The sequence below is a fragment of the Leuciscus leuciscus genome (assembly GCF_965113295.1).
Source record: "Leuciscus leuciscus genome assembly, chromosome: 22".
In the NCBI taxonomy this organism is placed as follows: domain Eukaryota; kingdom Metazoa; phylum Chordata; class Actinopteri; order Cypriniformes; family Leuciscidae; genus Leuciscus; species Leuciscus leuciscus.
The window spans coordinates 30804948-30829676 of record NC_138746.1 but is presented as its reverse complement, the minus strand read 5'-3'; the positions used below and the strand labels follow the sequence as shown (position 1 = coordinate 30829676).

At 38.1% G+C, this 24729-nt stretch overlaps 1 protein-coding gene and 1 long non-coding RNA gene across 2 annotated transcripts; both read right to left on the bottom strand.

The window, feature by feature from the left end:
- Positions 1 to 1191: 1191 nt before the first annotated feature.
- On the bottom strand, positions 1192 to 23299 carry fam120b (family with sequence similarity 120 member B). The gene is made up of 11 exons (XM_082154608.1): positions 23165 to 23299; positions 21249 to 22280; positions 20848 to 21028; positions 16823 to 16924; positions 14852 to 15024; positions 14461 to 14553; positions 6992 to 7198; positions 4542 to 4650; positions 2016 to 2111; positions 1808 to 1862; positions 1192 to 1291 (listed from the first exon to the last, which is right to left on the bottom strand). Exons 2-11 carry the CDS (start codon positions 22239 to 22241, stop codon positions 1264 to 1266), a joined length of 2037 nt encoding a protein of 678 aa, XP_082010734.1. The 5' UTR covers positions 22242 to 22280; positions 23165 to 23299; the 3' UTR covers positions 1192 to 1263.
- On the bottom strand, positions 17617 to 20840 carry LOC309487132. The gene is made up of 2 exons (XR_014201773.1): positions 20497 to 20840; positions 17617 to 20056 (listed from the first exon to the last, which is right to left on the bottom strand). It is a non-coding gene; the product is annotated as an uncharacterized lncRNA (long non-coding RNA).
- Positions 23300 to 24729: the final 1430 nt, after the last annotated feature.

Here is a 24729-nt window from a genome sequence, read left to right as displayed (position 1 = left end):
GTAGATAAGGGGAAGAGCTGTGCTTTGACCACTTAAGCTATGGAACTTTCTCCATATCCTATTTCCGCTCTGGGGTGTTTAACAACACCTAGCAGAGGGACTGATTCACAGCCTTATGGGCAAAGAGAAAAAACAGACCAAAAACAGCTCATTATCACTATAGTAATGAATAAATTCACAGAATTTTTGCACTGACATGAGTTTCAACCGTTTAAAACTGGGATAATTAAGATTTATTAAAGTTTTTGAAAGAAGTTACCATTACTACAGTCTTCAGTGTCACTTGATCCTTCATTACATTACAATTGAATACATTACATTTTAAAATATATGAACAGTTATTTTGAATTGTAACATTTCACAGTATTACTGTTTTACTGTATTTTTTGATCAAATAAATGTAGCCTTGGTGAGAAGAAGAGGCTTCTTCAAAAACATAAAAAATCTTAATTATTTTAAACTTTTGAACGGTAGTGAATATTTCAGGTTGTTTTTAATGTTTACATGACATAAAATAGTGCATGAGCACACAAAAAGTTTGCAATACTAGAACATACAGACATGATTGTCATGAAACAGAATATGAGGTTGAAGAGGGAGCATTTTGGTCGTGATATGCCAAAACCACGATTCTGTCCAAACATCTCTCCAACCGGCTGCTTTGGATCACATTAACCGCGACTTTCAACGCTATGACACACATTATTATTAACAATTTTTTAAAGAATGGCTGCTTGAAAGTCTAGAATCTAAATGTGTTGAGGGAGACAAAAAAAATCCTTTTAACTGCGAACAACTGGAGTCAATGTCAAACCAGCAGTTGAAAGGTAAGAGATCATCTGAGACTAATTAGCGTCTGAGCTGAATGAATGGGTTTGGCACACAGTTTAGGAAGCTTCCATTTTGGTCACTGATTCATATCATCCACATGGAAAAAAAAAGACTGTAATCTCACTATAAGATATAATTCTGAGGGCTTTTCAGGATATCACTGAACACAGAATTATCTGTGTTCAGTGATAACACAGGGTTATCCCTCTCTGCCTATAAAACTGCACATTCAAGTACAATATCATGTTTTTGAGTGATGCGCTGATACTGCAAAGACATCTGTCACTGATTATCTGAAGTCAAAACAAAAGGGCAAAAACTAAATAAAGGCGTCCAAGAACATGGACATGAACATTCATATCTGAGAATGCAGTTTATTAGTGCTTTGTTCAGGGGGTGACAATTGTTTCCACAAGAGTAATTTCTTTTTCATCAGTCTGTGTTTTGAGAATTTGGCCATCTATAACAAAATAAAGAAAAACAAAAGTAATTTCAGTTATCAATGCGGATTAGAAGTAGATTGCTGATTCTACTACCAATGGCATGCTGTACATTACAAAAGTACAGTTTGTCAGGACAAACTTTGATGTAGGTACATACATCACTAAACTAGATAGATAGATAGATAGATAGATAGATAGATAGATAGATAGATAGATAGATAGATAGATAGATAGATAGATAGATAGATAGATAGATAGATAGATAGATAGATAGATAGATGGATGGATGGATGGATGGATGGATGGATGGATGGATGGATGGATGGATGGATGGATGGATGGATGGATGGATGGATGGATGGATGGATGGATGGATGGATGGATGGATGGATGGATGGATGGATGGATGGATGGATGGATGGATGGATGGATGGATGGATGGATGGATGGATGGATGGATGGATGGATGGATGGATGGATAGATAGATAGATAGATAGATAGATAGATAGATAGATAGATAGATCATTCTCACCTCGGTGCAAGCTGATACCTTCCTCTCTTTGGATGCCTTGGTCTTGGTCTATAACCTATGAAAGACATTACACTTATTATTTATCTTCAATACCAAATTAACTTCTTAATATTAAACTCATTTAATATGACCCGTACAAGCTTTGTTCTTGTAAGCCTTAATTGTGTTTATGCCAGTGAAAGTGTTAGTCTTGTGTACTGTGTTGTACCTTGCTGGTAGTGTGCTGAAGCTGTGGGCTGCTGTGTGGTGTGATGGAGCTGGGGTCGTCTTTCTCCACGCAGATCATCCACCTCCACAGGCCACGCTGAGCCAATAAAACAAGCATTTAAATGCAGATTTAACTGGAGGTTTGACTCTCTCACAATTAGTATTTGCAGTGGAGCATCACTGGAAACATAAAACGTACAATTCTGAAGCTGAACTTCACCACCACGTCCCCAAAAGTCTGAGGCAATGATTACTGCCTCGAACGCACATAAATTAAAAACAGACTTTTTATACGTCTAGCCCGACAGCATCTTGCAATTGACACTTTAGACCATCTGAGATTCAAAACAATCCGCTAAGACAGAAATAATGGGGTGAATTAAGATCAGGGCAACAGAGGCCAAGTTTAGGAAAAGAAATGAGAATAAACGACAAACCGTCAGAATCACCACACCGAAATATAAACTCGTTTCGGTTTTCAGGGCAATTGTGGGATGATAGGATTTTGTTTCTGCTGTGGATTTTTAACTCTTTAGACTTTGATGTTCCATTGCTTTTTTGCTTTTTTAAGCATTAGAAACTCAAATTCCAGTACTTTTTTTGTTGTAAGAATTATATATGTAAGATAGTTAACACACATCACTTATTATTAACAAATAATTTTACCCATTTACCAAAGTTATTGTAAAAAAATCTTTAATTAATATATATAGAAATATATTTATCAGTAACTACAAACATTTGGTCTCAAACTGGCTCCTAATGAGTGACAAACGATGTTACTTGCAACCCTTTTACCAACTGTGGCATTTATTTTAATTTTTTATTAAAAAAAATGTATATACAATTTTTTTATTTAATGATCTTTGTTAGAAATTAATTAGGTAACGCTTTATTTTAAGGTGACGGTTACTACATGTACTTCCTATAGTAATAACAGTAAATGAATCATAATTACGAGTAACTGACCCTAAACCAAACCCTAACTCTATAGTATGTACAAGTAATTAATATTACTCAGTACTTATGTTTAAGTACAATGTAACTACGATACCTTCAAATTACAAAAATCAATGCATTTAAACATGGCCCAAATTTTAGAGCCTCTTTTCACTGACCAATTGTTGAGTGTCTGACCAGGTTCTGTACTGGATTCATGGAAAGTCCAACAAGCATTATTTTTCAGATTGTTATGAAGTTACAAAAAAACATGTTGTGCACAACAGATGCTCTAAGAATGGCATATGACAAAATAAACTAGCTGGAATTGCAGACAACCACGGTATAAACAAAAGAACATCAATCTAACCGGATAAGTCTTGAGATTCGAAACATGGCCGGTCTGCCATAATCTGACTAAAATATCTGATGACAATAAACAGTCTATTTGCCTCTAAGACACAACATGAGCAGTTCATGAGCTGGTCGACATCAAGAGGGAAACCAGATGGAGACAATTTCACCATAAGGTCTCTTTTAATCTTAGGACAGAACCACAAAACTCTGGATGGTGGTAAAAAGCAAAAGGGGCTCAAGGAGTTTGTAACAGCCACCACGTTATAATTTTGTTGTCTTGTTATGTTACTTAATATAGATCGCTACCTATAAAAAGTAACCCAGAATTATTCTTGTTATGACAAAGCATCCCCTCGATCTAAAATAGAGTTCCAAACAGATTGTTTCCACTGTCACAGACCAGATGGAGGGTTTTATTAAAGACGGCTGGGTATTGTTTATGTGCAAGTAACCTGGACGTTTCTGCATGTATTCCATTTGTTTGAGTCACAAACAGGTCCACAAAAAAAATTTACAAAAAAAAAATTTATTAGAAGCCCACAGACATCAAATGTCCATCATTCAAAACATATACAAATGCACCGCCCTTTGTCTGTTTGATTATTAAATAATTCTGGCTAATCTGTGTACTCTTAGCTGCATTACAACAATTTACTATATTTAAATCCATTTTGTAGAATTCCATATACAGTACTGTGCAAAAGTCTTAGGCATGTTAATACCTCCCCCCCATGATTACATGATTACATGAAGAAACAGAAAAAACGGACACAGACTAAATCCAGAAGAACTGCGGGAACGTCTCCAAGATGCTTGAAGAAACCTTCCTGCAAAGCAACAGTACTGTGAAAAGCACTGGCACTTGTGTTAAAATGCTGTAAAGTGAGAATGCTTTCACAAATTGAATTTATTTATGATTTAACTTCTATTAACTAATTCAAATCAATATATGGTGTAACGACCCTTTGCGTTTAAAACGGCTTTTGTCCAGGTACACTTGCGCATAGTTTTTCAGGTAGCTTTGCAGGAAGGTTTCTTCAAGCATATTGGAGACGTTCCCGCAGTTCTTCTGGATTTAGTCTGTGTCAGTTTGTACTGTTTCTTCATGTAATCACAGACGGACTCGATGATGGTGAGATCAGATCATACCGGGTGTTGTCAGACTCCTTGTGCATACACAAATCTCACTGGATTATTACAATTAATGGCAAAAAGAATGTTTGGAACGCACCATCTCTGTACTGTAGTCTGCGTGGTCGGCTCTGGACGGGGGTGCCGCGTCTCCTGCAGGCTCCCAGCACCAGCTCTCTGACGGACAAGAACAAAGATATCCAGGAGGGCTAAAAGACAATAGACAAATTAGATATTTAAAGGTGCAGTAAGCGATTTATGAGAAACACTGTTGGTATTTGAAATCGACACCCAACAAAACACACCCCTCCCTTCATAACGAACATGCTAAACAACACAGGTAACCATGTATGTATGTTGACAGCACGAGCAAGTATGGATGAATCAGCTGTGATTCAACAACAACAACAGCATGTCTTCCGTGAAACAGCAAAAAGGCAATGTTATTCACATATCGAGCAGAAACAAAGCAACCTAGGTGTCTGTTTTCAGGACTTCCCGCGGGTCCTAAAGTTCTTGCCTGATCGTAACCCTTCTTTTTCTAATTATATTCCTCTGACCTTTTCCTCTTTGGTAATATCTGTCATCTCTCTATTTAGTCTTTCTTCTAATCTCCCTCTTGCTCACAAGCTCTCCTCCCCATCATGAGTGGACACGCCCCTTATTGCTGATTGGCTACAAGAGTGTTTTGGTGCTCCGTGGATCAGTCTGATTGTTTTTCTTCTCCTATTTTGGGGGCAACTGTCAAAGGGTGTGTCTCAATCAGCTCCTTAGTTCAGTAATCAGGGCACTGATCAGGGAGTCGGCCATTTTAAGGGCTGTCACAATCGCAAAATCTTTCCAATGCACTGAAACGTTCGCTCCCAAAAAAGTCCCAAAATACACTTTGAAAACCAGGGAGCATCGATGCTCACTGTGTTTCCTTAACGGAAGTTCTAAAGTGTGAAACAAATCGTGCGAGCCAACTCAATACAACAAAAAATTAAAGATTTCATTTCATTTCATTACATTTTAGCATACATTTACATTTTTTTATTTAACCTTTATTTATCCAGGTAAACTGTTTGAGAACCACTTCTCATTTACAAACATGACCTGGCCGTATAAAGATACACTGCTAGACAGGTAATGAACATAATACATTTAGAGCCCTATCTTACACCCGGTGCAATGCAGTGCCAGGTGCGACGCAAGTGTTTTTTGCTAGTTTCAGCCCGACGCAGTTATCATTTTCACGTCCTGCGCCACATTCTTTAAATAGCAAATGCATTTGCGCCCATCAGTTCCACCATGGGCGACTGGTCTGAAAATGAGGTGTGTTCAGGCGCATTGTTGGCACGTTGCTATTTTGAGGCAACTGCAGTACCGCAGTAATTTTTTTGTTATTTAAAGAGCGCGCTAGTAATGTGCGCCTATAGGCGGGTCCATATCGCGCGTACACTTTGTCCCGTAGTCTGCTAGCGCGATGGGAGATGAGACTCTGATTGGTTTATTGGACATTACGCCCAAAACACACCCATTACTAATTAAAATAATAGGGACAACCCTTTTAGACCATGTGCCGGGTACGCAGACCATTATTCCCGTTGTTAAACTAGCAACCTTCGCGCTTTAGACCATGTGCTTAGATTGTTAAAATAGGGCCCTTAGAATTAAATTATGTCTGAAATGTTGCCGTAAGAAATATCAGTTCTGCTGTTGTTCATAAATATCAGTAGTGACGTTGACAACGAACCTGTTGTCATGTCACCATCAGTGTCCCAATGTTTAGTGAGCCAGGGCCCTTACCAGCGCCCGAATTTGTGTAAATGATATACTGATTCACGACTGATTGAGACGTACCCTGTTTGTACGGAGACCTCCATGAAGACAAGAGGTGACCATGCACAGTCTGAGTTAGTTCCTGACTCCATTTATAATTACAAACCCATGTTTATATGTGTGGGTAAAAAAAATTATTTAGACGTTTTTGTCCCTTGGCTCCGGAAAAAAACATTACAGAAATCAAAAACAAAAGAGATTCTGTATCTGTTTTGCAGTAAACCAAAGACATGTAAACAAAAATTAAACAAAATCCAGTAAACAAAATATGTGTGGGCCATACAATGAACTGATTTTCATTTGTTTCCTTCGCCCTGATTTCAAGCATGTCAGCAGGCCTCGATAGAGCTGCGTATTCCGTCATGACAACATATATAAAAAAAAAAAGGATCATGCTAGGTCCTGTTTAAATCTGACATTCGGTTGCCAGGGCTTAAAACATTTTGTGATTTGATTAATCAAATCACATTTGAAGATGCGACCACACTGTATTTGTAGTGTAAATACCAATCCGTTCAGATGCATCCAAGTCAACAGTAAAAGGCCGCCCACTCACCTGTCAATCAACCATTTTGCTAAAACAAGGATTCCGTGTGGCTTTGAAATGTCATGTTTGTGGTGAGATTGAAATGTAAGTATCTGTCTCAAATGACCACTTGTGATCGGATCATCCAAGCCGGATGTTAATACCAAGTGTAAACAGGGCCAATGGCATTTTCCTGTACTTACATTGCCTTCGAGAAGCTCTTCTTTTGGGCTGCCTGAGTGGGCTTGCAGATACTTTGAATGGAAGAGCAGGCCGTCAAAGGTCTTCCACGGCATGAGCTCACCCATTGGGAAAGGGAGACCACATGCACTGTTGGCTGCGATGAGGTAGGTCAGACCGCGCACAAAGAGAGAGCCGAGCTGGACGGCCCTAGGGTCTACAACAGGGGTCTGCATGGGGGAGGGATTACAACATGGTATAAGAAATAAATAACAAAAACACAATAGTTTGCAAAGGAGCGGTCACATTTACAGTTGATCTGCGAAATTATGCAAACAAAATCCAGACATTTCAATAGGAATCTGCACGAGAGTCTTGGTGAGGGCAAAATATTGTCCAACATAGATTTTGAGATTTTGATGATTTAGAAGTTGGTCACGCACATTTTCTGTGTTGACCAAGTGTGCCGAACACGTCCTGAAAAGTAAAGCCAAAACATTTTGATCGCCCCAGGGTGGCTGGCTGCAGTATAGGTCATAAACCCCGCCTCTTCATGTAATCCAATGGGACGTAAGCCAAACTAAAAAAATCCATTACAAATCATTTTGATGTTTTAGGTAGTTTAAATTTAGGTAGTTCTTATCATTTACACGATAACGGCATTTTGGTGGCCCAAAAACGCAAACTTTTGAAAACGACACCCTTATCATCTCCATGTAAACTACAAAACCGCGAATCTGTGAAAACGGTGACGTCATTCACATGCATTTTACGTGCTAAGTCTATCTTATTTTTTATTTACATTTTTTTGCTAATGAAAGGATACAGATATTAACAGTAAGAAATAAGGGGGGGGGGGGGGGGGGGGGCATATAGACATCTTTACGAGTGGTTATAAGAATTACACAAATCAACACAATATACAATTTTGTCGTCATACATTTTTTTTTAAGGTTCCTTAGTCAAGGATGATATATGTTTTCGAAGTCTATCGTGTTCAAAGGTTTTGACATTTTCTTAAAGGAAGTAAAAAGGGACTTTATATGAATTAATTAATTAATTAATTCACTCTATCAGAGGAGAACATTATAAAAATGGGATTACAGTGAATGTTTCTGGCTTTGTAAATATGAATAATATTATATAATATTACAGTATTATCAAGATTAACATCCTTAGAATGAAATTCGTACAACAATAGATTATGTAATTTGTCAACAGGCTTGAGCGTTCAGCTCGAGTGCACTGTAGTAAAATAATGCGTATGTGCACAGTCTTTCTTTACGAAGTGACATCGCCAACTACTTGTCTGCCATGCATAATACAGTGTTATTAGTCATTTTTGTGGATTCGTGTGAACGGGGATCGTTTTGATAACATTGTCATCTGTACAAAGAAAAAAGTTTCTGTTTTTAGCATATCGTTGTCGTGTAAACGTAGCCTAAGGGTGCTTTCACACTGGAAGTTTAGTTCGAAACTTTGTTTCGAAAGTTTGGTTTGAAAGTGACTTCTGAGTGAGCTGTGCTTCAAGCATCGCTACACTATTGCAGGATAAAACTGGAATAGCAATATGACTTAAATTGCAAAGGCTACAATTAAATTAAATTAAATAAATTCATGTGCTGCGTGTTTCAGAGTAAAGCCCGGATCATAAACAGCTCATGATCCACAAAATGCTCCAAATCTCTGCATCTGCTTTGAGTATGGGACAATTATAACATGCATTTTGGAAAGCAACATGCGCCAACCATCTTCCCATACCCAAGCGATTGAACAGAAGAGAAGCTTAAAGGGATTATTATTATTTTATAGTCATACTGATATCTAATCACAACATTTTAGGCAAACTGTACTGCCCAACAAGCACAGAAAAAAAAAATATATTTTTTTATATATTGCAATTAGATTCCCTCCCAAAACTGTGCATTTCTAGCTATCCCTAAAGTTGTGTGGAAAGGAGCACCAGGAACATTATGCTAAACTTCTCCTTTTGTGTTTGACGAACGAAAGAAAGTCATACAGGTTGGAAACAATGCAAGTTAAAGATTACAGAATGTTGATTTTTAGTTGAACTGTTCCTTTAAATGACAGCACTTTTACAGCAACTTGGTTACAAATTCATCATGCTGTTATTACCTATTGTGTGTTTCAACTGGAGGGAGGCAGGGTGTGACCCGTAGAGCTCACCTGAAGTGGCCGTGTGGATAAGGGGATGTTTACAAAGGGACCAGACTGTCCGCTGGTCACCTGGTCCCCCACCCACAGGAGATAAGAGAGGGGCTGATTAGCTTTCGTGACATGAAAATGTGAAATTGGCTTGCCACCTGCTCCGCTCTCAAACACAGCTTAGACTAAAGCAAACAAAAGGGAGCCTGGAGATAAAGCCGAAGTGACAGCAGCAACCCACTGCCCAAGCCTTCCAGGCGCACAGATTGAGAGCCAGGCCGTCGTTTGAAATATTACGCTGTTTACTCTGGCCTGACTTCCTCTTTGAAACCATGCCTCTTCAGTAAAATGAGAGCATTTAATCACATTCACTGTTATGCATAAGGTTTAGGGAGTGGGATGAAGTAGACCGGCTTTGATTAAACCGCTTAAAAAGACACGTAAAAGTCTTAGCACCTTTAAAGCCACTAATTGCTCAGCGTGGAAGTCAATAGGCCCCGGGACAAAGCTGATGCCACCCTGCTGCTGTAAAGGTATAGAGAGGGACAACAAACCAGAACAGCAGCTGCTCTGCAAGCATTTCAGCAGTGAACAATGAGAGCTGCTCCAGATGCCCGAAGGACCGCTGGACCCCCTGAGGACACGCAGATCAACATTAATGGCCAACTACAGCCTTGTGTCAGGCTCCGCACCTGTGCCATACCTTAATGCACATCTGCTCAATGTTACTACTGTAAACTCGCTGACTCGCTGACTGACTTGATGACTCGCTGAATTTTGTGATGACTCGCTGAATTTTGTCCTAATTTGTAAGTCGCTTTGGAGAAAGGCGTCTGCTAAATGACTAAATGTAAATGTAAATGTAAATGTAAACATGAATGCATGACAAGACAAGGCTTGTCTGAAACTTGTGTGGTATTTGAATGAACTTTCAATTTTAGATTTACTAAATAAACATAGTGGGCTGTATAACCAGGCTTGTTCAGTTAAAGGGTTGAGAGTCAAGCTTTTGCTTTAGTTGTTTTTTTAATCATAAGGAATTTAATGTTTCTGAACTGCTCGAAACTTTGTTCTGTGCATCTTTTTGACTCCTATAAAAGGTGTGACTCATAAGAATCATTTGTTCACGAGTTGAACTACTACTGTGTTTGTAGTGTGGAACCGTTAATGAAACTGAACGCCATGAAAATGATTTGCCTCGAGTGTTTCTGAACTGGTTCTTAAACCAGTTTAACTGATCAAAAAGTCTTAAATTCATGCGTCATCAGTATGAATCAGTTTGAATCAATGACAATTACTGTTGTAATAAATGACAACAAATGATATATATAGCACTACCGTTTAAAACTTTGGGGCTGGTAAGATTTTTTTTCGTTTAATGTTTTTATTTTTTCATATATATTTGTATGTCTCCTTTGCTCACCAAGGTTGAATTTATTTGATCAATATTGTGAAATAGTATTACAATTTCTTTTATTTGAATATCATTACTCCAGTCTTCAGTGTCACATGATCCTTCAGAAATCATTCTAATATGCTGATTTGCTGCTCAAGAAACATTTCTCATTATCATCAATGAAACAATGAAAACAGTTGTGCAGCTTAATATTTTTGTGGAAACTGAGATACATTTTTTCAGGATCTCTTTCTTTGAAAAACAAAACAAAAAAACAGCATATTTAAATTAGAAATCTTTTGAAAAAAATAAAAATAAATTCAATGCATCCTTGCTGAATCAAAGTATTAATTTGTTTCAAACACTATATATAAATTCCTTATGATTCTCATCAATAACAGATGCAATGTAGTGGCATCCTTAGCTTGCATTTACATTCCCTTACTACGACAAAGCAACACAGGGGGAAACTGATTAGACGGGGGTAATCAGGACGCCCCTGGAGACTCTCTTGCCATCTGTCTGGCTCTTCTGCCTCCCCCATTTCAGGCAGATGTGACAGTGTAACTCCCAATGGGAGACAACAATGGTGCATGTAACAGGTGCTCCCACCACCCCATGGCAGAAGATCTTTACACACTTTCATCTGGCCAGCGGCAGGCTGTCGCCACTGTGCCTTGAACACACACGCGTCTCTGGGTCAGCCAGCAATCCAACACCTGTTGCCGTGCACGCCTTCTAAACACACAATCCCTCAACGCTATCATTCATCACCTAACATATTGTGGGCAACATAAACCGAGCCATTTCACTTCACTTGAGCCGAAACGTAAACACGCGGGACCATATACAAATAAATACTGCAGCCAAGTTCACAATAAACAACCATTACAGGGCATAAAAGATACAGAGACTGTCATTGTCTAACGGGGTGATTGAAATTCTTTGCTTTGGAACCACATTAGCAAACATAATTAAACATATGATCTGTAAAAATATAAATACAACTTAACAGTTCATTTGTATTGTCAACAGCTTGACGTTACATGAGTCAAGTGTGAGATATGCATCAGCATCTGAGTAACAGACTGGAGGGATTCACACCAGACGCAACGAGGACAGCCGTAGACACAGGAGGATCCGTAAATTAGGAGGTGGCTTCTTGGATATCTCCCAAGAGGCTCTAATTTGGCCCTCTATCATCCATTATCTGTGCTGTGGGGAGGACTCTCAATCCAAGCAAGCACTGCAAAACCACAGGCCGCCCTTGGCCGTGTCTGAAATAGCACGGATAGGAGGCTTAAATTAGGGTGGGAGCTGAAATAGCCCTGTGGTCGCCGGCGGGGACGACGCGGAGCCCGTCACCAGAGCATCACTCTCAGGTTCAGACCACAATTAGAGTAGTTTTTGGGAGGAATGTCGCAAAGCAACCAGAAATTATCCCTCCAGTCTCTATCCTCTTTTTTTTTTCTTTTTTTTTTTAAATAGCAAAAGAATCTGATATATCCTTTAAGAAAAAGGCCATGATTTGTTGCAACTCCATGTTGCTGTGCCATTTTGACATGGAGGCACAGAGTTTGTGATCTACTGTAGCTGAAGTCATAACTAATGAGATCAACAACACTTGAAAGTAGGGATGCACCAAAAACCGAAACCGAAAATGCTCTTTAAAAATGATTTATTTCTTATTTAAAATTAGCTTGTATATTTGTACATTTTGGGGGTGAGATCAAATACACTAATTACAAGCATAGATAAATACAGTATAACAAAGTTACAAATAAAGTAGGGTCTAACTGTAGAGTATTCAGATTACAAATTAAATATAGATTATTATTTGTTAAAGCTGTGTTTTGTTGTTTGATTAACATTAATGAATTAACAGCAGGTATTTATAGGTTGCTGTCACTTTAAGACCGAATGCACGGATCCAATATAATGATACACATCCGATTTCTTTCTCAACTCTTTACGCTCACTTAAGACATAACCGACTGTTTACAAGAATACTTGCAGAGACGGGTATTTTGACATAATTTTGTGCGTATATTTTCGGCTGTTTATTTTCTTTCGGCCAAAAACTGAAAATGCCATTTTTGGCCAATAATTTTCTGCAGCCGAAATTTCGCTGCATCCCTTCTTGAAAGTTCACATAAAACCATGGCTTAATAATCCAATGTTGAAGAGTTCACCCAAAAATAAATATTCTGTCATAATTTACTCACCCTCATGTTGTTCGAACCTGTATGACTTTCTTTTTTCGAACAGTCTCAATGCTTTTTTTGTCCATACAATGAAACTCAATGGCGTCCAAAGTTAATTTAATTAATAGGAAACAAATAAATAATGCATATTTTTTATTTTCAGGTAAACTATCCCGCTGGAATTCCCCTGGTGGAATGATCCCAATCCTACTTGTACAGCCGTATCTCTTGCAGTTTTCAAGAAACGAAAAGCACTTAAAAGCATTCTGCTGAGGCTGATTATTATTTAAAAACATCTATTTTTCTTTCATAAATCCCTTCCTGTTGTAGCCTGCACCGTTTTGGACATTACTTGAAACTTGGTATTGGGCCTTAATCAGGTTAGACGCCATATTGAATTTAAAGCGGAAGAAAGCGAGGCTGTGAGGGAATCAATGGCCTTTACAATGCACTGTATTAAGACTCACAACATTCAAAACTGCTTTATGGAGTCTTTGTCTTCTGGAAGGTTTCTTTTTTTTTTTTTTTTTTTGATGGAAACAGTACAATGAAAGCACTGTACTTCTATCCATCACAGCTACCCTGACTAAGGTTTATTGTTAGCACTTCTCATGATGTGAATGTGTGGTCAACAATAGCTAAATTTCACAGGCAAACAATTTGTCTATTGTGAATAGTGTAGCGATGAATGAAGCGCAGTTCACATAGGCCCGGTTTACCCCTGATATTAAGGAGCATTTCTGTTGATCCAATCACAAGTGGATAAAATACAGGTGTAAACGGGGTCTAAAACGGTTTGAGCTTGTACACTTTTCAACCACGTCCAGAGGTAGTCGAAAAGCATTTTCCGGATTGCTTTCATAGTGTAAACGCTCATGTGGACGAATGTGTTCAAACAGCCACAAAAGACTCTCCGCCTTGAGATCTAATGCTTAAACATTATGGGAAGTGCACTAGCCAGATGGGATTTAAACTTTATCGGCTGGAGTGCCAAGTTTGGTTTGAAGATGAAAAATTTACCAAGCACAATGTTCTCTCACCATTCCTGATTTCTAACACACACTCACAGTGTTCAGGTGGTCTTGTGGCTGTCAGAGCAGAAACTAAAGCTGCCGCTCTCCATATACAACTGCTTGAGCTTATTTCGTCCAGTAGATCAAAAGATCTGAAAAATCCCATCCATTTACCCACCAATAGACCGTGCCCTCGAAGAAATCAGGACAGAAGTGATGAAAGTGGACAAAAGAGACGGATTAAAACAACAGTAGTAAACCAGAATGTATCTCCCTCGTCTACTTGTGATCCGATCGACTAAAATGCATCTGAACACCAGGTGTAAACAGGGCCATAGAAATCACTTTCAAACTAAGCAGCTTTTTGTTGGTCAAAGTGGCGAATCCTGTTGCGAAATCTAAGGAAAGTCCTTCGCCATCACACAAAATTACAGATAATTGTGATTTCTATTAAAATGACTGGATTTCGACACAGAAAAATAGCATCTTTACTGCCTCACTTACGGGAGCACAGAAAAGGTTTGGACCTAGTAATCGCACCAAATGTGAAACCGGCCAGTCTTTTTTTATTTATTTTTTATGTTACAAAATAACAAGCATGACCACAGTTGTTTTGTAAAAGACTCCAAACCAAGCCCAGTAATAATGGGTGAGCTGCAAGTGAGTGTAAAAACAATGTTTTTAGAAAAGCAGAGGTGGCTCAAATGACTCACCCTGAGCTGTTGCATTTCTGTGAAGGATTTGAATCTGACACAAACAGCTTGGCTTAGATATGCATCTACGTCTTCCAGAGAAAGCTGTCTCGTCTAGATCCAAGAGCAAACAGTGTTTTTATTCAAGTATACACAACAAGCATCAAGCGTCACCACACACACATATATACACAATGCAAGGGTATCGGAGTTGTCTGATAAGGGCTACACACAATAAACAGTGTTGAAGCGACACCGGTGAACTCTTTTGACATGCAATGAGTTCACATCATTAATAAATAAAGGCTAACAGAGCGTACGTGGTGCGAATGGACCCAAACAAAGCCATTTGTTTACATTCAAGTGAAAACCTCAGTGGTCCATGGCATCAACGATGAAAAGTTAAACAAACCTGAATGGCAATGTAGGTTACAAGACAAATCACAGCAATCATAGGGCTGTCAAACTGCTTCAGCTCTTCAGTAAACTCATACAGGTCAAAGACATCCAGGAGTGTTGATGCTTGGATTGTTTTCACCTCTGGGTCTGTCCTAAACCACAGGGCCATCAGATCAGGGGGCCCTTCTGTTGATCACAAATTGACCACAAATTTAACTTTGTGGGGGTTGGCGTGTGTGAGAGTAAATTAATGATTGAATAACAGTTCTAATACAAGGATTTCCATATATTTTGGCAAAGATTTAAATCATTTGAAAAATTATTGTACTCACAAATCTAGCTGATGGATATTAGCTGAGCATAACTAGAAAACGTTATTAAGAAATTACTCTTGCTGCATCCAAAATGGCATATTATATAGTATGTACTACATTTGGTTTGAAAATTACTTCACAACCGTTTAAAAAGTATGTTCTATGTGTGTATTATGAGTTACATTTGGACGTACTACATTTGCCATGTTGTCATTGTCATGTGACCTACGGCGTCAATTTGCGGCTTCACTTCCATTCACAACTCCTCTCTAGTGGGATAGTAAAGTGTCCATCGTAAGCACACTTCAGAATCTCGCCGGAAGTAGTAGGTCTTCCTTGTACTTTACTCCTGTTCATACTACTCAGCTCACATACTGATTTTCGCATACTATATAGTAGGGAAGTAGGCATATTCGGACACAGTATCGGTCTCCTGCAGGCTTAGAAATCAATTTCCTAATATTGCCAGGTTGGGAGCCCTGTAATGCAGTGATGAAATTTGCAGTGTGCGAAATACACCTATCAAACCAGATGGTCTTTTTGTTTTTATCACATTTTGCTGTGTCGTGTAATCACTGATACGAGGAAACACAAAAAGGTAAACAAAGAGAATCATGTACACTAACAACTGAACATGGATCTCTTGCGATTATCACAGGATTACTTAGCAGCATCAGACGAGGTAGTGTGTGATGCTTTGCATGCGAGACAAAGTCCAAGGATCTTTGAGGTACTCGATCCTCCGGTTTCACAGACAAGGCTTAAAGGTGCTCTAAGTGATGTTGGGTGACATCACTTCTTGTTGACGTTCAAAGTATTGTCAAACAAAACGGAGGCTAGCTCGACCCTCCCTCCTCCTCATCCCGTCCCCCCACCCCCCTCATTTCCGTGCTTCCTGAAACAGTCATGAACGAGTCGAAGGCTTTTCCGATGTAAATTCGGGACTTTGCGCGTTCTTTCTCCTTTTCCCTCTTCTTTGTTATTTGTTCATCGGAACGTCGTCTCTTAGGTCGTGTGTCGGCCATATCAAAATTCAAGAGAATATAATTCTAACGTTAGTCGTTGTCGTTGTCTAGGACATCTCTCCTCTAGCTAACCTCCCTCTTCATGCTTCTCTCTCCTCCACTCCCCACACCCCCCTTCATGTGCATGCGCACTAACCCCCCAACCCCCACCCCCAAATCATTCTTGTCGGTTATTGGCTGGAACACTGTTTGTTATGTTTCGTGGTCCAGGCTGGGCCAGTTTGTTTTCGTTGCTGTTTGTGGAGCCTGGGCTGTCTAGAGAGACAGCGTTTTTTACAGTGTGTTCAGGGGACAGGCAGCTAGCAGATAGTGAGGAGATGTTTGCTGTATGTGACAAAAAATGTTTCGGCCTAAAAAACGTTTAACCTTTAAGCTAGTCCCAGACTAAAATGCTTGTTTGAGTTGTCTTAAGTAAAAGCAACCTGCACTGACAAGTCTTAAAATATGTCAGTTCCATTGCTTTGTCTCAAGATACACATCAGTAATGTGTTTTTCTAAGGCACGTTTATAAAAGCTACTTAAATGTCCTAATTGAACTAAGGCTGAATCCTGGCTTAATCTAAGCCCTGTCTGTGAAACCGGGCCTATGTGAGGTACTTCATTACGAGACGTGTATATGTGAAACATAACTACTGAATTATGTACTTATATAGTTGAGGGGTTTTGGAGTGACTCTGGTAGGCTCCTGAAGTGGATTTCCTGGGAAGACGAACCATTCCTTGACTGACACAGTGTGACCGTAACAATCTATAAAGGAGAGAGAAAAGTTAATGCACATTGAGAGCAAAAATAATGCAAGAAAAAAAAACATCTTGAAAGCATCTTAAAGTCCTTTAAAATTGGCACACAAAGGGAATTTATGCAATCAGCTTGTATGTTATGAAATAATATGATTGACAGAGCCTTTCCAAAATTACAGTGTAGTCCTCACAGTTTGAAATCTGATATGTTTTGTCCCCTTTGGTCTGGCCCTTCTTTTCAACAGCACATTCACCACATATTTGCCCACACCACAAATATTGGACAGACATGAGACAATTCCCAGAATCTTATAGAGCAATGGAGATTTATTTTCTGTAAACAACAGAGTAAGAGTACAACCTATATTTCTATACTTCAACAAAACATCTAGATGCTAAGAAAGAAAAAATATTTTTATCCTAAGATCACTACATAAAAAAACTTCAGTCCAACAGTCTAGATTTCTTCAAAATGTGACTTTTTTGTTTTACTTTGACCAACGAATAAGAATGACAAAAATTATTTTGAAAATATTATTTACAAGTCGCACATAATTTGAACAACATTTACTGACCAAGTAATGTTTCTAAGATTTTAACTTTTTCATGCTTAGAAATTAAAATTCTCATATTTCCAAGTTTTCCATGACGCTGGGAACCAGTGTTATTTTAGTATTATTTATATATTTTTAGTATTTATTTATATTTTGAATTTAAATTATATCTTATGTTTTTGTAATTTTATGTGATTGTCATTTTTATTACCCTTTTTTTTAACGAATAGGCAACAGAGGGTTAGAGTTAATGGGGTTTTATCGGATATAGTAAATATTAACACAGGTACACCACAAGGATGTGTGCTTTCTCCGATTTTGTTTATATTATATACAAATGATTGTCAGAGTTCACAAGTTAATAGTTATTTGGTCAAATATGCAGATGACACTGTGTTTCTTTGCTTTCACATTCAGATCAGGAACATGGTTCGGTTTTGTACATTTTATTTCTTGGTGTAGTTGTATGAAACTAGATCTAAATGTGTCACAAACTAAAGAGATGGTCGGTCATTCATTTTAGTAGGAGAACACTGGCACTTCAACCTGTGGTCATTAATGCTTTTGATAACAGGGTAAAGTTCAACCAAAATTCTGATGCCATTATTAAAAAGTCACACCAAAGATTGTTTGTGCTGAGGAAGCTTAATTCTTTCAAAGTACAGAGGGTTGGTCTCAGGTAATTTTACAATTCGTTTGTTGAAAGTATCTTGTCTTTCTCTTTTATTTGTTGGTTTTCAACACCATCTACAAAGAACAAAAATCGTTTGCAGGGTATTGTTAACATGTGCTCTAAAGTTATGGGTTTTCCCTTAAGAAGTCTTACATCTTATTATGAACAGCAAATGTTGAGGATGGCTCACAAAATAATAGGAGACAGCACACACCCGTTGCACTGGGACTTTGAGTGGATGCCCCTGGGGCGACGTTTAAGAACAATCAGATGCTCTACAAATTGCTATACATTTTTGTGACTGAAGCAATTCGTTTATGTAATAAATGTAGTTGATTGTCATTTTTGTTATTATTTTATCCTTTTTTTTTCTCTCTCTCACCTGTTTTTTATTTATGTGTATGTATTTTGTGTAGTTTTGAGTATTTGAATGTATGTTAAGTGTTGCACCATGACAGTTTAAATGAATTGCTCCATGGAGATTAATAAAGCTCTTAACTACTAAACTACTTTTTTTAAAATAATTTTACTTTTATTTTTATTTCAGTATCAGATTTAGTAATTTTAGTACTTCAACTTATTTTATTTCCGTTAGTTGCCAGGCAACATTTCAAATTTTCATCTAATATTTATATATTTATTTATTTCAGCTTTATTTCAATTAACAAAACAATTGTAATAGTTTAATAGTTTTAGTTAACAGCAAACACTGGTGGGAGCCAGGACTCACTTGACTCAGGAGTACAAACTCTGAGGACAGGAGGACGAAAGTTTGGTAATTCTGCAAATGGAACAGCAGCGTACTTGATAACGTCCCTCACCTCGCCTTGCTACTCCGGTTATCTTCACTGAATATTAAAGGTGTGGTATAATGCCCTTTTCACAAGGTGTAAAATAAGTATTTGATGTCCCCAGAGTGTGTATATGAAGTTTTAGCTCAAAATACCCCACAGATAATTTTATATAGCATGTTAAATTTCTCACTTTTTGAAGGTAAGCAAAAACGCACCGTTTTTTGTGTCTGTCCCTTTAAATGCAAATGAGCTGCTGCTCTCAGCACAGGGGGCGGAGCTACAAGAGCTTGTGTCATTTTACATCACACACACACATGCACTGAAAATGTCAATGTTTATGTTCAAACCGGAGTCAGACCATGATGGAGAGACTCAAGAAGAAGTGACAACATGTAGAATACAACAGGACGATTCTGAATGGTTAGTAGTTGAATTTATGTAGCTGATGTGTACTTATCTTTTAGTCATTGATTAGCATATTCTGTCATGATAATCTATAAATCGTGTTCTGGGGGCGGAGTTTATGTAAATTTTAGGGTTAGTGATGTCACTTAGCCGGGAGGAATGTCGTGTAGTCTCTACCAGCCGTTTGTTGTAGTCCTTAAAAAAACTATTTCTTTAAAAGCAAAAATCTCCCTTTGCTTGTTTGAACTTTGAGCTTCATAACTTTGCAGATGTTGTTTATGCTCAAACAGCAACATTACACACTTACTAAAGTTAAAAAAGTGAAATCATAATCAACCACCCCTTTAACAATAAAACGAAATATGATATAAAAACCACCCTGCCTCTTCCGGTTTTCATTGTAAAAATATGAAACATAATAATGTGGTTCAGGCAATATGTGAATATATATGCGCCCGGTGATCGCCTGGATCTCACAACGTCAGATCAAATTTTCAAATAGGCCACAGATTTGAGAAACTACATTCTCGCCTGAAAAAAACTACATTTTGTGACACGATAGAAGTCGTTTTTTTTTATTATATGGGTTTTCTCCTAGGCCAGTGATGCTTGCTGGTTGGTGCAAGACTCATTCTGGGATACATATCTGTCTCAAGTTCACACAAGTTCACCTCCCCTGATGCATCCTCGATAAAAGGGGCGGAGCAAGAAGACTTGTTAAAGGGGTGGTTCGGGATTTTTGACATCGGACCTCATTTTTAAGTCAGCCTGGTTGTTATTCATCAGTGGAGACATTTTTTTTTTCAAAATTATCCAGTCCTTATATTTGGATAGTTAGCCGATGCTAGGCTAGCACGAGTCAATGGTATATGTTAGCCAGCCATTAAAAACTGTTAATAACTAACATTATTCTCTCAACGGACATATACATCGATAGTCTAGTGTTATAATTGATTTGCGTTTGGTGCACTGTGGAGTGGGTAAAACGGTTTTTAATGGCTGGCTAACATATACCATTGACTCGCGCTAGCCTAGCATCGGCTAACTATCCAAATATAAGGACTGGATAAATTTTTTTTTTAAATGTCTCCACTGATGAATAACAACCAGGCTGACTTAAAAATGAGGTCCGATGTCAAAAATCCCGAACCACCCCTTTAAATGTGTGGTCAGTACCGCGGCTACCGAGTATGCGAATTCGTTAGCATACTGATATCGGCCATGATGCCGCAAATTATAATTACCCAACTATATAATTGCGAGAGAACCTAAAAGCATTGAAATATATTTTCTCCTCCGATCTCATATGTCCCTTTAGGGGCTCCGTAGAATCCATAATTTCCTTTCCGAACATAGTATTCGGCTTCGGCACATAGTTCAAATCATGAGATGATGTTATTGCAAATTCTCTTCTTCATTTAGTCGGCTTCCTCTTCACAGTTGCATACAACTTAACAGAAAAGATTTTCCATGAATTCTAAGTAAATACAGAGACGAAACGCACCTGGCTGGACTGGCAGTATCAGGCCATAGATGCGTTCTCGGACAGGCAGATATAAGATGGCCTGCGGTGGTAACTCCACCTCATCCTCATCCTCCAATGAGTTACTGCAGTCCACGACTCCATCATACAACACGTTATAGACCAGAAAACACTCTGCCCGCATGTGCTTCTCCATCGCTGCCTGCGACATGGAAACACTTAGTAAGAACAGAAACAAAGTCATGTTACTTCTGGTGGGTCTGGTGTGTTTGTTCAATACAAGTCTCAGTGAAAAGGTTTCCATGTTCAATGTTTCTGAATACAAATCATATTATCAGAGTAAAAACTTCTAAACATCAACAAGTTTATTTTAAATCCCATATTTTCACTATGGTCTCAAACACTGCATTTTTCCTTCTTACCTGTAATATTTCACCGGGTACATACTTGTCCATCGATCGCACAGACTCAGGGAAGGGACGGCAGCACTTTAACCAAGGGGACGTTTGCCCTGGAAGTAAATATATGCGTATTCCCTTTTCTAAAGCTTCTTCCTCTGCTTCAACTAACATCAGTGTTTCCTCCCTGCCGGGATGATGAGCAGTAATGAACTCTGCAACAGCGTAGACCTTGTCTCCCTGAACTTGCATGTGTTTCTTTCGATATGACGCCAAAGCACTGTTGCGAAGACGCTGCATTTGATGCTCTGGCACTATGTCATTACCCAACAGACAGGACAAGAGAGGAAGGTCAGTCATATGAAGCTTCAAAACTTGGCATAACCTCTCTCTGGACAACAGCACTGTTGTCATATTGTTTAAATTGAGTTTACTGATGGATAAGTATGGGGCTGTGTTGTAGATAACAAAGTCTGTATCTTGCCCAAGGATGCCCATGCAGTCGTGAGACAAAGCATAGTCGGATATCTCATAATCTCCTTCTCGGACCGAGCATCTTGTGTCTTGACCAAGGCTTTTGAGGGCAAATCTGGAGAAGGTTGCGAGTCCAGAGGGCAGGCAGAAAAGGTCTCTGCTGTTTGGCTGCTCAGCGTGAGTCTTAATATGCTGAAATATTCTTGCAATGTCTTGGTTGACTCTCAGACGCCTCTTCACCCATTCTGCCCGCTTTTGCTCCTCGACCGTTCCGTCGAAGAAAAAGACTAAGCGTATGCCCGCAGCCGTGAATGCATCCACAAATTCTTGGAGGATATGCATATACTCTTGCCACTGACCACCATGAACCCAAGCTTGACAGCGATACCAGTACCTTAAACAGGCCATTCCATCCACTACGAGCGTGGCGGCGCTGTCCGGATGGGCTTTGGCATGATTCATTGCCATCTGTTTCAGGCCCACTGGCACACATGTGTCTGGGCAACATGTCTCCATGAAGTACTGCAATCCCTTCACACCCATGTTCAGCTGCGCAAAAAGCTCATCTGCAAGGTCATGCGCCTAAATGAAACATAAAAATATGTACATGAACATCAATGCACCCTTTCGTTAGATTTTCTCTCTTATGACAATGTAAAATCTCAGTGCACCTGCTAAGTCAATCAATAATATATACGTAGATGAAAATATACATTAAACTTTAGACATAAAATGTGCATGTGTATTTGTAAAGAAACATTACTACATTTAGTACTTCACACGGTCAGATATTTATAAAATTATTAATATTCAATTATTCGTTCATCAGTACTCATTTATTCAATATATATGAAATGTCTTCATCCAGAGGGTCCTTTCAATATTTCACCTGCTAGGACTTCAACAAGCCATAACATTTTTACTGAGAGTTTTAGAGAATTTTTAAATATGTTCCCTCGTTTTAAGTAGTTACTATTAGTTCCTCAAAATTAAAATAGGCCTAGCTAATGCATTTAATAAATTATGTTTATTTTACCAACACAAGATTTTGAGTCTGAATCGACTAGAGACGATTAAACTAACGTTAGACCATGCTAAAATCAGTTTAAACCCATCCTGTAGCCTCAATCTGTTCATTCATTGAAGGGAAAGCTAGAATTTCCCATATTGACAACACATTATGTCTCGGCAATCAGAAACCTGCGGACAGTTTAAGGGGTTTATACTCTTTCTTAGTAGGCATTCCTATTTTTATTTACTCATTATAATCATTTTGACTCCTGAGAAACATGGGGTATTTTAATGAAACCCTTTACTGTGAGTGACCCCCTGTGTGTGTGAATGCTGGGAATTTCGCCATTAATGCTGCGTCGTTGCCATTAAGGATATGGACAACTAGTAGATTTGATTACTTAATGTCACAGATATTTAACCCAATGCTGCTAAAGAAACAAAAGCTGACTCACTATTCGTTGGGGCGTCACGCATAATATGACTAGAATTGACTGGTTAATTCGCGTTGAACGCACTCTGGCGAACGGCTGCTACATGAAGCGACAGGAGTGTTTGTTTACAATGTTGCGCTCACTTCCTGTTCCGCCGATCTCAGCAGCCAATCAGCACGTCCCTTTAATGATCCGAAATAAAAAGCTAAAACATCAATTAGAAATCACTGAATACTCTGGCCAGTAACACATTTTGATAAATTCTTTTAGATTTACCTCTTCTTACTAGATTAGTAAGTTATTTAATTTAAATGTGAGAACTGTGTTTGTTAATAAAGAAATGTTATTCCGTTTATTATGTAAAGACTTAATATTGTATGAAAAAACACCCAGTATCTCTCCCCGAATTTAGTAGGCATTTTTTCCCCTGTATGTTTTGCAAAATACATATTTTAAATACAAAAATATGCCGGCCATGAATGAATGGACACTATCAAAAATTTGTAATAAGGATAAAAATAGGGTAGGTTGGCAAAAGATGCACCCATCTTAATTTTTTTTCTCCTGACCATAGATGACATAAAATTTCATCTCAGCACTTATGATGAATGGCTATGCTATTTTTAAATTTGTCATTTCATCTGAATATTTTTTATTATTATTATTTTTTTTTTTTGAGATTTAGACAGCTGAAACAGTTTTGAGGTCAATTGATCTAATGTTGTGTCTCTGAAAAATAGTGATATATGACAGTGTATTATGTTGAATATCAAAGTTTTTTGTGTGTCTATCTGTTAATAAGGGATTTGTGGACACCTTCATGTTTTAGATGTGTGGAGAATTGTCACAGAAGGCCTCAAGTGGCAAGTTGTTACTAGTGTAAATATTTTTTTATTTAATAATTAGTGGGGTTATTATTCAGTATTTCAATAGATGTACATTTAAGACATCTTCACTTTCATTAAAATGTAGTTAGATAAGTGAAAATTTGCATTTATAGTGTTACTATTATGACATATTTTCAATTAAAATATGGGCAATTAAATAAGTAAATATTCATATGCCTGTAAATAAGTCATAGAATCATTTTACCTTTCAGACGAGTCTCTTTTACGGGGATTCTGCGATTTTAACTATTATCAACTAAATTGTCAAAGTACATTTTTAAATACAAGTTTATTTAGTATTTTACATTACTGACACTTTGAAAAAAATATCTAAATATTAATAATAATTATGTCAAAAGTAATTTATGGGATGGGGGGGGGGGGGAGATGGTGTCACACTTTGTGCTAACAACAAAATTAGCAAATGTGTCCCATTTATTTCAGATAATAACACATTATCCTGCACATGCATGCTAAACTTATATCTAAAATATATCATAATTTAAAAGTAAATCCACACTGTTTTTAAGGGGGGCATCTTCCCCCATTATATAAAACTTAACACTAAATTAGGGCAGCGGACCTATCCAATATTGTCAGTCCAACTTGTATGAGTTTCACAAACTGATAGAGAGGGGAAACGTATCAAGAATGATATTCATAATATAAAACTATGTATTTATGTTTATAGTTCTTCCT